This window comes from Hyla sarda, chromosome 7 (genome assembly GCF_029499605.1).
Source record: "Hyla sarda isolate aHylSar1 chromosome 7, aHylSar1.hap1, whole genome shotgun sequence".
NCBI classification, from domain to species: Eukaryota; Metazoa; Chordata; class Amphibia; order Anura; family Hylidae; genus Hyla; species Hyla sarda.
In genome coordinates, this window is record NC_079195.1 from 28,341,623 (window position 1) to 28,355,146 (window position 13,524).

Consider the following 13,524-nt stretch of genomic DNA (forward strand, 5'->3'; position numbering starts at 1 on the left):
GCCGGCACCGATAGTCAGGGAGAGAGAACGGGCAGCGGCGCCGATAGCAGGGGGGAGAGAAGGGCTGGCAGCAGAGCTCTAGACCCCAGGGCAGGCAGGGGCAGAGAAGCCGGCAGCGCTGGCTGTCTCTGCACCTGCAAAGCCGCTGCAGTTCATTGATTTAAAGCGCCCGCTTTAAATCATTGAACTGCAGCAGCTTATCGGCGTATAACATGCACATAGACTTTAGGCTAAAAATTTTAGCCTAAAAAGTGCGTGTTATACGCCGATAAATACGGTATATACATACCTGAAGATGGTTTAGAACCCTGTGATGTCACACATGCTTGTGATGATGTCACCGTAAGCTGAACAAAGAGCTGCGCACCGGCCACAGTCTCTTCAGTGTGTTTTGCATTCACAACCTGTGGTGCAAAGTGTTTCTTAGAGAGTTTCTATTTGCGATAGAGAATTCAAGATTTTGACCGTTCCTTGTCTGAAGAGAGAACCACAAGGTAAGTCTCAGCCTCTTCTATTCATATATACACAGGGCATTTTGTTTATTTGTAAGGTTTTTTGTATTTTTTTTTTTTTTTACAAGAAAACAAACAATGAATTTCCAAAAGAAATAACAAAAGTTATATTCCTCATAGCATTGTGACAATACTTGGCTTAGGCATTAAACCTAATAAAACGCACAGATAGTATCATGACCAGAGCTTCTTCTTGCAAAAGTGCTAAAATGCAATTATGCCCCAAAAATCCCCCAAGAAAATAAGTCCTAATTCATGAAGTTCTAAAAGATATAAGTCTATGAGAAAGATTTGGTGGTGTGGTAAAAGAATGACAGAAAGATTAGGGCAGAAATATAATAGTATATAATAGTATTCTGTGTACTAACAATAGAAATACTCCGGGTACTGCAAAAGGGAAAATGTTTTCATATCATCTATTGGCAGAAAGTCATATAGGGTACGGATAGATCCCAATGAGGTGGGGCAGGTTCATTAATAGTAAATGTATATAGCAGGATAGCCCAATTGTATCTACAGTATGAAGTTCACATGGCCCAGTGACCATACAGCCAAGCCCTTATAATCCGCCATTACTAGGACCGGACAGGTTCAGGGTTATCAGATATTACTAGGACCGGACAGGTTCACGGTTATCAGATATTACTAGGACCGGACAGATTCAGGGTTATCAGATATTACTAGGACCGGACAGGTTCAGGGTTATCAGATATTACTAGGACCGGACAGGTTTAGAGATATCAGATATTACTAGGACCGGACAGGTTCAGAGTTATCAGATATTACTAGGACCGGACAGGTTCAGGGTTATCAGATATTACTAGGACCGGACAGGTTCATGGTTATCAGATATTACTAGGACCGGACAGATTCAAGGTTATCAGATATTACTAGGACCGGACAGGTTCAGGGTTATCAGATATTACTAAGACCGGACAGGTTCAGGGTTATCAGATATTACTAGGACCGGACAGGTTCAGAGTTATCAGATATTACTAGGACCGGACAGGTTCAGGGTTTTGAGATATTACTAGGACTGGACAGGTTCAGGGTTATCAGATATTACTAGGACCGGACAGGTTCAGGGTTATCAGATATTACTAGGACTGGACAGGTTCAGGGTTATCAGATATTTCTAGGACCAGACAGGTTCAGGGTTATCAGATATTACTAGGACCAGACAGGTTCAGGGTTATCAGATATTACTAGGACTGGACAGGTTCAGGGTTATCAGATATTACTAGGACCGGACAGGTTCAGGGTTATCAGATATTACTAGGACCGGACAGGTTCAGGGTTATCAGATATTACTAGGAACGGACAGGTTCAGGGTTATCAGATATTACTAGGACTGGACAGGTTCAGGGTTATCAGATATTACTAGGACCGGACAGGTTCAGGGTGATCAGATATTACTAGGACTGGACAGGTTCAGGGTTATCAGATATTACTAGGACCGGACAGGTTCAGGGTTATCAGATATTACTAGGACCGGACAGGTTCAGGGTTATCTGATATTACTAGGACCGGACAGGTTCAGGATTATCAGATATTACTAGGACCGGACAGGTTCAGGGTTATCAGATATTACTAGGACCGGACAGGTTCAGGATTATCAGATATTACTAGGAACGGACAGGTTCAGGGTTATCAGATATTACTAGGACCGGACAGGTTCAGGGTTATCAGATATTACTAGGACCGGACAGGTTCAGGGTTATCAGATATTACTAGGACCGGACAGGTGCAGGGTTATCAGATATTACTAGGACCGGACAGGTTCAGGTTATCAGACATTACTAGGACCGGACAGGTTCAGGGTTATCAGATATTACTAGGACCGTACTGGTTCAGGGTTATCAGATATTACTAGGACCGGACAGGTTCAGGTTATCAGACATTACTAGGACCGGACAGGTTCAGGTTATCAGACATTACTAGGACCGGACAGGTTCAGGGTTATCAGATATTACTAGGACCGGACAGGTTCAGGTTATCAGACATTACTAGGACCGGACAGGTTCAGGGTTATCAGATATTACTAGGACCGTACTGGTTCAGGGTTATCAGATATTACTAGGACCGGACAGGTTCAGGGTTATCAGACATTGGAAACCTCAGGGAAGACGTCTCCATATAAAACACTTATAGAGAAGCGTCTTCTTCTGAGGCTGCGATGGTCTTCGTGTTATCTTGTGGTTCTGTGCTGGACATTTCTGCTCTGTATGAAGGATCTATTGTATAATGACAGGAATGATGACATGTTGTCTAATGTCTTCACTTATCTCTCTCTCTCTAGTGTTTTCAGGCTCTGACCTGTGACCATGGCCTCTCCACAAGACCCATTGCTGAAGGAGGAGGAAGAAGCAATGGAGAACCATAGTGATATGGATGTAGAAAAGGGCGATATCCCTGAGAGGCAGAACCTGCCATCTCTAAGCGTGATGTCCACCGCACGTTCCATCATCACCGTAGTGATCCTCGCCTTTGTTAATTTGCTCATCTATGCAAATCGCTCCAGCGTGGCGGGGGTGCTGCCTTATATACAGAAAGCATATGACACCAATGCTAGTCTGTCCGGCTTATTGAATACATTGTTCATTGGAAGCTACGTGCTGGTCGCACCAATTGCCGGATATTTGGGCGACCACTGTAATAAGAAATATACTGTTTGCGCAGGAGTCATCGTTTGGCTGAGCATGACACTTACCCTGTCATTCATCCCTGACGGTTATTTCCTGCTCTTCCTGCTGACGAGTGGGCTGGTTGGAGCCGGAGAGGCGACTTTCTGCACCATCGCCCCCTCCATCATTGCAGACCTTTTTACAAGTGACCAGCGGACCCGCATGCTGAACGTGTTTTACTCCGTCATACCTGTAGGCTGCGGACTAGGATACATCATCGGGCCCAAAGTGACTGATGCAGCAAGGGGCGATTGGCACTGGGCGTTTCGGGTCACCCCTGGCCTGGGCCTCATAGCTGTGGCTTTCATGATTTTGGTCACAAAGGAGCTTCCAAGAACGACTACAAACGGGAAGAAGAACAACAAATCCCAGAAGTTTGCTAAATGGGCGACAGATCTGAAAAAACTATTTAAAAATCGTAGCTTCATGTTAACCACCATGGGATCGACGGCTGTATCCTTCATAGTGGGAGCCATAGGTGTATGGGGTCCATCATACCTGACCCACGCACGAACACTCCTACAAGAGAAGGACCCTTGCCGCACTGAACCGTGTGACTATCACGACATCCTAATATTTGGTGTGGTTACAGTCGTCTCTGGCATTCTGGGAGTTGTAGCAGGGTCGGAGATAAGTAAAAGATATCGCAAATCCAACCCACGGGCGGACCCGCTTGTGTGTGGCTGCGCGATGATGCTCTCCGCCCCTTTTCTTCTGTTGGCATTGACTTTCGGCAACATCAGCCTCATTGCCACCAACATCTTCATATTCATCGGAGAGACGCTTCTGTCAGTCAATTTCACCCTCATATCTGACATTATACTAAAAGTCGTAACTCCGTGGAGGAGATCTTCAGCCCTGGCCGTGCAGATGACAATCTATCACCTCCTAGGTGACGCCGGCAGCCCGTACCTCATCGGCCTGATATCTGACACCTACGAACGAGGATATGCCAAATCCCCTCTTCTGAAATACCGCAGCCTGGAGTATGCCCTCATGACCTCCACCATAATGGCAGTCATCGGAGGGGCCTTCTTCATGGCCACGGCCCTATTTATAGAGAGGGACGAAAAAGAAGCAGAGATGGAATCAGAACCTCCGTCATCCTCCTCCTCCTCACTGCTTCCTGCCAATGAGGACCGCGCTTCAGACCCGAGAGATCTGTAACCTCCATAATGCCGATAGATGTAGCGAGGACTCTCCTAAAAGTCAACGAGGAAAAGTCATCGCTTACCTTTATCTTACTTAATAAAAAAAAAAATTTATAATAATAAATTGCTGCAATTGTTCTGTCATACTTTACCCCTACTTTTTAAAAAAACAATTTTTAGACACCAACTCACAAATGACGTCTTCTCTTATCAGCGTCGTTCCCTTTTCTCCATCTGGCCCCGCCATCATGACAATGTCTTACAGCCACAATTCTTCACCATTAAACCTGCAACCTGTGTACATGGGAGACAGAGGGGTGTACATGGGTGACACAGGGGTGTACATGGGAGACAGAGGAGTGTACATGGGAGACAGAGGGGTGTACATGGGTGACAGACGGGTGTACATGGGAGACAGAGGGGTGTACATGGGAGACAGAGGGGTGTACATGGGTGACAGACGGGTGTACATGGGAGACAGAGGGGTGTACATGGAAGACAGAGGGGTGTACATGGGTGACAGAGGGGTGTACATGGGTGACAGAGGGGTGTACATGGGAGACAGAGGGGTGTACGTGGGTGACAGAGGGGTGTACATGGAAGACAGAGGAGTGTACATGGGGGACACAGGGGTGTACATGGGAGACAGAGGAGTGTACATGGGAGACATAGGGGTGTACATGGGAGACAGGAGTGTACACGGGTGACAGGGGTGTACATGGGAGACAGAGGGGTGTACATGGGTGACAGAGGGGTGTACATGGGAGACAGAGGGGTGTACATGGGGGACAGAGGGGTGTACATGGGAGACAGGGGGGTGTTGGGGGTGACGGGGTGGACAGGAGTGAAAGGTGGTAACAGGAGTGGAAAGGGGGGCAAAGGGGTGTACATGGGAGACAGAGCGGTGTAGAGGAATGTACATGGGAGACAGAGGGGTGTAGAAGAGTGTACATGGGAGACAGAGGGGTTTACATGGGAGACAGGGGTGTACATGGGTGACAGAGGGGTGTAGAGGAGTGTACATGGGAGACAGAGGGGTGTACATGGGTGACAGAGGGGTGTAGAGGGGTGTACATGGGAGACAGAGGGGTGTACATGGGAGACAGAGGTGTAGAAGAGTCTACATGGGTGACAGGGATGTACATGGGAGACAGAGGGGTTTAGAGGAGTGTACATGGGAGACAGAGAGGTGTAGAAGAGTGTATATGGGTGACAGGGGTGTATATGGGAGACAGAGAGGTGTAGAAGTGTGTATATGGGTGACAGGGGTGTACATGGGAGACAGAGGGGTGTAGAGGAGTGTATATGGGAGACAGAGGGGTAGAAGAGTATACATGGGAGACAGAGGAGTGTACATGGGTGACAGAGGGGTGTAGAGGAGTGTACATGGGAGACAGAGGGGTGTACATGGGAGACAGAAGGGTGTAGAGGAGTGTACATGGGAGACAGAGGTGTAGAAGAGTCTACATGGGTGATAGGGGTGTACATGGGAGACAGAGGGGTGTAGAGGGGTGTACATGGGAGACAGAGGGGTGTACATGGGAGACAGGAGTGTACACGGGTGACAGGGGTGTACATGGGAGACAGAGGGGTGTACATGGGTGACAGAGGGGTGTACATGGGAGACAGAGGGGTGTACATGGGGGACAGAGGGGTGTACATGGGAGACAGGGGGGTGTTGGGGGTGACGGGGTGGACAGGAGTGAAAAGTGGTAACAGGGGTGGAAAGGGGGGCAAAGGGGTGTACATGGGAGACAGAGCGGTGTAGAGGAATGTACATGGGAGACAGAGGGGTGTAGAAGAGTGTACATGGGAGACAGAGGGGTGTACATGGGAGACAGAGGGGTGTACATGGGTGACAGAGGGGTGTAGAGGAGTGTACATGGAAGACAGAGGGGTGTACATGGGTGACAGAGGGGTGTAGAGGGGTGTACATGGGAGACAGAGGGGTGTACATGGGAGACAGAGGTGTAGAAGAGTCTACATGGGTGACAGGGATGTACATGGGAGACAGAGGGGTGTACATGGAAGACAGAGGGGTTTAGAGGAGTGCACATGGGAGACAGAGAGGTGTAGAAGAGTCTACATGGGTGACAGGGATGTACATGGGAGACAGAGGGGTGTACATGGGAGACAGAGGGGTTTAGAGGAGTGCACATGGGAGACAGAGAGGTGTAGAAGAGTGTATATGGGTGACAGGGGTGTATATGGGAGACAGAGAGGTGTAGAAGAGTGTATATGGGTGACAGGGGTGTTCATGGGAGACAGAGGGGTGTACATTGGAGACAGAGGGGTGTACATGGGAGACAGGAGTGTACACGAGTGACGGGTGTATATGGGTGACAGAGGGGTGTAGAGGAGTGTACATGGGTGACAGGGGTGTACATGGGAGACAGAGGGGTGTAGAGGAGTGTATATGGGAGACAGAGGGGTGTAGAAGAGTGTACATGGGAGACAGAGGGGTGTACATGGGAGACAGAGGGGTGTACATGGATGACAGAGGGGTGTAGAGGAGTGTACATGGGAGACAGAGGGGTGTACATGGGTGACAGAGGGGTGTAGAGGGGTGTACATGGGAGACAGAGGGGTGTACATGGGAGACAGAGGTGTAGAAGAGTCTACATGAGTGACAGGGATGTACATGGGAGACAGAAGGGTGTAGAGGAGTGTACATGGGAGACAGAGGTGTAGAAGAGTCTACATGGGTGATAGGGGTGTACATGGGAGACAGAGGGGTGTAGAGGGGTGTACATGGGAGACAGAGGGGTGTACATGGGAGACAGGAGTGTACACGGGTGACAGGGGTGTACATGGGAGACAGAGGGGTGTACATGGTTGACAGAGGGGTGTACATGGGAGACAGAGGGGTGTACATGGGGGACAGAGGGGTGTACATGGGAGACAGGGGGGTGTTGGGGGTGACGGGGTGGACAGGAGTGAAAGGTGGTAACAGGGGTGGAAAGGGGGGCAAAGGGGTGTACATGGGAGACAGAGCGGTGTAGAGGAATGTACATGGGAGACAGAGGGGTGTAGAAGAGTGTACATGGGAGACAGAGGGGTGTACATGGGAGACAGAGGGGTGTACATGGGTGACAGAGGGGTGTAGAGGAGTGTACATGGAAGACAGAGGGGTGTACATGGGTGACAGAGGGGTATAGAGGGGTGTACATGGGAGACAGAGGGGTGTACATGGGAGACAGAGGTGTAGAAGAGTCTACATGGGTGACAGGGATGTACATGGGAGACAGAGGGGTTTAGAGGAGTGTACATGGGAGACAGAGAGGTGTAGAAGAGTGTATATGGGTGACAGGGGTGTATATGGGAGACAGAGAGGTGTAGAAGTGTGTATATGGGTGACAGGGGTGTACATGGGAGACAGAGGGGTGTAGAGGAGTGTATATGGGAGACAGAGGGGTAGAAGAGTATACATGGGAGACAGAGGAGTGTACATGGGTGACAGAGGGGTGTAGAGGAGTGTACATGGGAGACAGAGGGGTGTACATGGGAGACAGAAGGGTGTAGAGGAGTGTACATGGGAGACAGAGGTGTAGAAGAGTCTACATGGGTGATAGGGGTGTACATGGGAGACAGAGGGGTGTAGAGGGGTGTACATGGGAGACAGAGGGGTGTACATGGGAGACAGGAGTGTACACGGGTGACAGGGGTGTACATGGGAGACAGAGGGGTGTACATGGGTGACAGAGGGGTGTACATGGGAGACAGAGGGGTGTACATGGGGGACAGAGGGGTGTACATGGGAGACAGGGGGGTGTTGGGGGTGACGGGGTGGACAGGAGTGAAAAGTGGTAACAGGGGTGGAAAGGGGGGCAAAGGGGTGTACATGGGAGACAGAGCGGTGTAGAGGAATGTACATGGGAGACAGAGGGGTGTAGAAGAGTGTACATGGGAGACAGAGGGGTGTACATGGGAGACAGAGGGGTGTACATGGGTGACAGAGGGGTGTAGAGGAGTGTACATGGAAGACAGAGGGGTGTACATGGGTGACAGAGGGGTGTAGAGGGGTGTACATGGGAGACAGAGGGGTGTACATGGGAGACAGAGGTGTAGAAGAGTCTACATGGGTGACAGGGATGTACATGGGAGACAGAGGGGTGTACATGGAAGACAGAGGGGTTTAGAGGAGTGCACATGGGAGACAGAGGTGTAGAAGAGTCTACATGGGTGACAGGGATGTACATGGGAGACAGAGGGGTGTACATGGGAGACAGAGGGGTTTAGAGGAGTGCACATGGGAGACAGAGAGGTGTAGAAGAGTGTATATGGGTGACAGGGGTGTATATGGGAGACAGAGAGGTGTAGAAGAGTGTATATGGGTGACAGGGGTGTTCATGGGAGACAGAGGGGTGTACATTGGAGACAGAGGGGTGTACATGGGAGACAGGAGTGTACACGAGTGACGGGTGTATATGGGTGACAGAGGGGTGTAGAGGAGTGTACATGGGTGACAGGGGTGTACATGGGAGACAGAGGGGTGTAGAGGAGTGTATATGGGAGACAGAGGGGTGTAGAAGAGTGTACATGGGAGACAGAGGGGTGTACATGGGAGACAGAGGGGTGTACATGGATGACAGAGGGGTGTAGAGGAGTGTACATGGGAGACAGAGGGGTGTACATGGGTGACAGAGGGGTGTAGAGGGGTGTACATGGGAGACAGAGGGGTGTACATGGGAGACAGAGGTGTAGAAGAGTCTACATGAGTGACAGGGATGTACATGGGAGACAGAAGGGTGTAGAGGAGTGTACATGGGAGACAGAGGTGTAGAAGAGTCTACATGGGTGATAGGGGTGTACATGGGAGACAGAGGGGTGTAGAGGGGTGTACATGGGAGACAGAGGGGTGTACATGGGAGACAGGAGTGTACACGGGTGACAGGGGTGTACATGGGAGACAGAGGGGTGTACATGGTTGACCGAGGGGTGTACATGGGAGACAGAGGGGTGTACATGGGGGACAGAGGGGTGTACATGGGAGACAGGGGGGTGTTGGGGGTGACGGGGTGGACAGGAGTGAAAGGTGGTAACAGGGGTGGAAAGGGGGGCAAAGGGGTGTACATGGGAGACAGAGCGGTGTAGAGGAATGTACATGGGAGACAGAGGGGTGTAGAAGAGTGTACATGGGAGACAGAGGGGTGTACATGGGAGACAGAGGGGTGTACATGGGTGACAGAGGGGTGTAGAGGAGTGTACATGGAAGACAGAGGGGTGTACATGGGTGACAGAGGGGTATAGAGGGGTGTACATGGGAGACAGAGGGGTATACATGGGAGACAGAGGTGTAGAAGAGTCTACATGGGTGACAGGGATGTACATGGGAGACAGAGGGGTGTACATGGGAGACAGAGGGGTTTAGAGGAGTGTACATGGGAGACAGAGAGGTGTAGAAGAGTGTATATGGGTGACAGGGGTGTATATGGGAGACAGAGGTGTAGAAGAGTGTATATGGGTGACAGGGGTGTTCATGGGTGACAGAGGGGTGTACATGGGAGACAGAGGGGTGTACATGGGAGAGAGGAGTGAGAGAGAGGACACCAAGCTTTGTAGCACGGTACAGTCTATAGAGGATGTACATAAGTTACAAGATGACTTGGATAGACTAAGTGTCTGGGCATCCACTTGGCAAATGAGGTTCAATGTGGATAAATGTAAAGTTATGCATCTGGGTACTAATAACCTGCATGCGTCGTATGTCTTAGGGGGGATTAAACTGGCAGAGTCACTGGTAGAGAAGGATCTGGGTGTACTTGTAGATCACAGACTACAGAATAGCATGCAATGTCAGGCTGCTGCTTCCAAAGCCGGCAGGATATTGTCATGTATAAAAAGAGGCATGGACTCGAGGGGCAGGGACATAATACTCCCCCTTTATAAAGCATTGGTACGGCCTCACCTGGAATATGCTGTTCAGTTTTGGTCGCCTGTTCATAAAAGGGACACTGCGGAGTTGGAAAGGGTGCAGAGACGCGCGACTAAACTAATATGGGGAATGGAACATCTTAGCTATGAGGAGCGATTAAAGGAGTTACAATTGTTTAGTCTTGAGAAGAGACGTTTAAGGGGGGATATGATAAACGTATATAAGTATATAAATGGCCCATACAAAAAATATGGAGAAAAACTGTTCCAGGTTAAACCCCCCCAAAGGACGAGGGGGCACTCCCTCCGTCTGGAGAAGAAAAAGTTTAGTCTCAAGGGGCGACACGCCTTCTTTACCGTGAGGACTGTGAATTTATGGAACGGTCTACCTCAGGAACTGGTCACAGCAGGAACAATTAACAGCTTTAAAACAGGATTAGATACATTCCTGGAACAAAATAACATTAATGCTTATGAAGAAATATAAAATCCCATCCCTTCCCCAATATCGCGCCACATCCCTACCCCTTAATTCCCTGGTTGAACTTGATGGACATATGTCTTTTTTCGACCGTACTAACTATGTAACTATATACACGAGTGACAGGGGTGTATATGGGTGACAGAGGGGTGTAGAGAAGTGTACATGGGTGACAGGGGTGTTCATGGGAGACAGAGGGGTGTAGAGGAGTGTATATGGGAGACAGAGGGGTAGAAGAGTATACATGGGAGACAGAGGAGTGTACATGGGTGACAGAGGGGTGTAGAGGAGTGTACATGGGAGACAGAGGGGTGTACATGGGAGACAGAGGTGTAGAAGAGTCTACATGGGTGATAGGGGTGTACATGGGAGACAGAGGGGTGTACATGGGAGACAGAGGGGTGTACATGGGAGACAGCGGTGTACATGGCAGACAGGGGTGTACATGGGAGACAGAGGGGTGTACATGGGAGACAGGAGTGTACACGGGTGACAGGGGTGTACATGGGAGACAGAGGGGTGTACATGGGTGACACAGGGGTGTACATGGGAGAAAGAGGGGTGTAGAGAAGTGTACATGGGAGACAGAGGGGTGTAGAGGGGTGTACATGGGAGACAGAGGGGTGTACATGGGAGACAGAGGGGTGTAGAGGGGTGTACATAGGAGACAGAGGGGTTTACATGGGAGACAGAGGGGTACATGGGAGACAGGAGTATACATGGGAGACAGGAGTGTACACGGGTGACAGGGGTGTATATGGGTGACAGAGGGGTGTACATGGGAGACAGAGGGGTGTACATGGGTGACAGAGGGGTGAACATGGGAGACAGAGAGGTGTAGAAGAGTGTACATGGGAGACAGAGGGGTGTACATGGGAGACAGAGGGGTGTAGAGGAGTGTACATGGGAGACAGAGGTGTAGAAGAGTGTACATGGGTGCTGGCTACAAAGGGGGGCACTGCTGTCTACAGGGGGGTGCTGCTGGCTACAAAGGGGGGCACTGCTGGCTACAGGGGGGTCCTGCTGGCTACAAAGGGGGGCATAGCTGTCTACAGGGGGGTGCTGCTGGCTACAAAGGGGGGGCACTGCTGTCTACAGGGGGGTGCTGCTGGCTACAAAGAGGGGCACTGCTGGCTACAGGGGGGTGCTGCTGGCTACAAAGGGGTCACTGCTGGCTACAGGGGGGTGCTGCTGGCTACAAAGGGGGGCACTGCTGGCTACAGGGGGGTGCTGCTGGCTACAAAGGGGGGCACTGCTGTCTACAGGGGGGCACTGCTGTCTACAGGGGGGTGCTGCTGGCTACAAAGGGGGTCACTGCTGGCTACAGGGGGCACTGCTGGCTACAGGGGGGTCCTGCTGGCTACAAAAGGGGGCAGCTGGCTACAAAGGGGGGGCTCCTGTCTACAGGTGGGGGTCCTGTTGGCTACAAGGGGGGTCCTTTTTTCTGTCTGCAACTATCTATACTACCTACAAGGGGATACTACCTACAATTAAAGGCAATGTTACAGCAGAGTCACCTGCACTAACTTGAATTTATATGTAGATCGTGCAGGTGACGCGGCTTCTATCACTGCTCACCATGTGAACATCAGCGCAATCGCTCCGGAGACATCGGTCTCGCCGCCAATGCAAATTCCCTGTTCTGCCCAATGGAGAAGAGAGAAATCTTGGCTCATACTACAGCAGCCGCCTCCATTGTACAACAAGGAACCAACATATCAGCACGGTAAGCAGCGCCAGAAACCGCCTCACCCTGCTGTCAGATTCCCTTTAAAATAAAAGCACTTGGTGAGTACTAGAATTAAAGTATCGGTACTCGTACTCGGTCTTAAAAAAATGGTATCGGGACATCCCTAATCTAAACATACAATGGTCGTCACTGTATACAGTCATGGCCGTAAATGTTGGCACCCCTGAAATTTTTCTAGAAAATGAAGTATTTCTCACAGAAAAGGATTGCAGTAACATGTTTTGCTATACACATGTTTATTCCCTTTGTGTGTATTGGAACTAAACCAAAAAAGTAGAAACAAAAAGCTAATTGGACGTAATGTCACCAAACTCCAAAAATGGGCTGGACAAAATTATTGGCACCCTTTCAAAATTGTGGAAAAATAAGATTGTTTCAAGCATGTGATGCTCCTTTAACCACTTAACGACGAAGGACGTATATTTACGTCCTCCGCCACCTCCCGCAATATGCCTCGGGGTCACGCATGTCATATCGGGTCTGTCCCGGCAGCAATCAACGGCCAGGACCCGCGGTTAATACAGGACATCACCGATCGCGGTGATGCCCTGTATTACCCCTTCAGAAGCGGCGATCAAAGCTGACCACCACGTCTGCAGTGAAAGTGAAATTATCCCAGCTGCTCAGTCGGGCTGTTCGGGACCGCCGCTGTGAAATCACGGTGTCCCGAACAGCTTACAGGACACCGGGAGGGTCCTTACCTGCCTCCTCGGTGTCCGATCGGCGAATGACTGCTCCGTGCCTGAGATCCAGACAGGAGCAGTCAAGCGCCGATAACACTGATCACATGCGTGTGTAAAAGATCAGTGTGTGCAGTGTTATAGGTCTCTATGGGAGCTATAACACTGCAAAAAAAAAAGTTTAAAAAAAGTGTTAATAAAGATAATTTAACCCCTTCCTTAATAAAAGTTTGAATCACCCACCTTTTCCCATAAAAAAAAATAAAACAGTGTAAATAAAAATAAACATATGTGGTATCGCCGTGTGCGTAAATGTCCTAACTATTAAAATATATTGATAATTAAACCGCATGGTCAATGGCGTACGCGCAAAAAAATTCCAAAGCCCAAAA

At 49.9% G+C, this 13,524-nt stretch overlaps 1 protein-coding gene across 1 annotated transcript; it reads left to right on the top strand.

Annotated features, from left to right (window-relative positions):
- Positions 1-378: 378 nt before the first annotated feature.
- Positions 379-4,385, top strand: LOC130281987 (protein spinster homolog 1-like). The gene is made up of 2 exons (XM_056529795.1): positions 379-494; positions 2,812-4,385. Exon 2 carries the CDS (start codon positions 2,837-2,839, stop codon positions 4,361-4,363), a length of 1,527 nt encoding a protein of 508 aa, XP_056385770.1. The 5' UTR covers positions 379-494; positions 2,812-2,836; the 3' UTR covers positions 4,364-4,385.
- The last annotated feature ends 9,139 nt before the right edge of the window (positions 4,386-13,524 follow it).

What these genes read in the sequence shown, in the direction of transcription:
- LOC130281987 (XM_056529795.1), top strand. Translation starts at nt 2,837, where the DNA reads ATGGCCTCTCCACAAGACCCATTGCTGAAGGAGGAGGAAGAAGCAATG.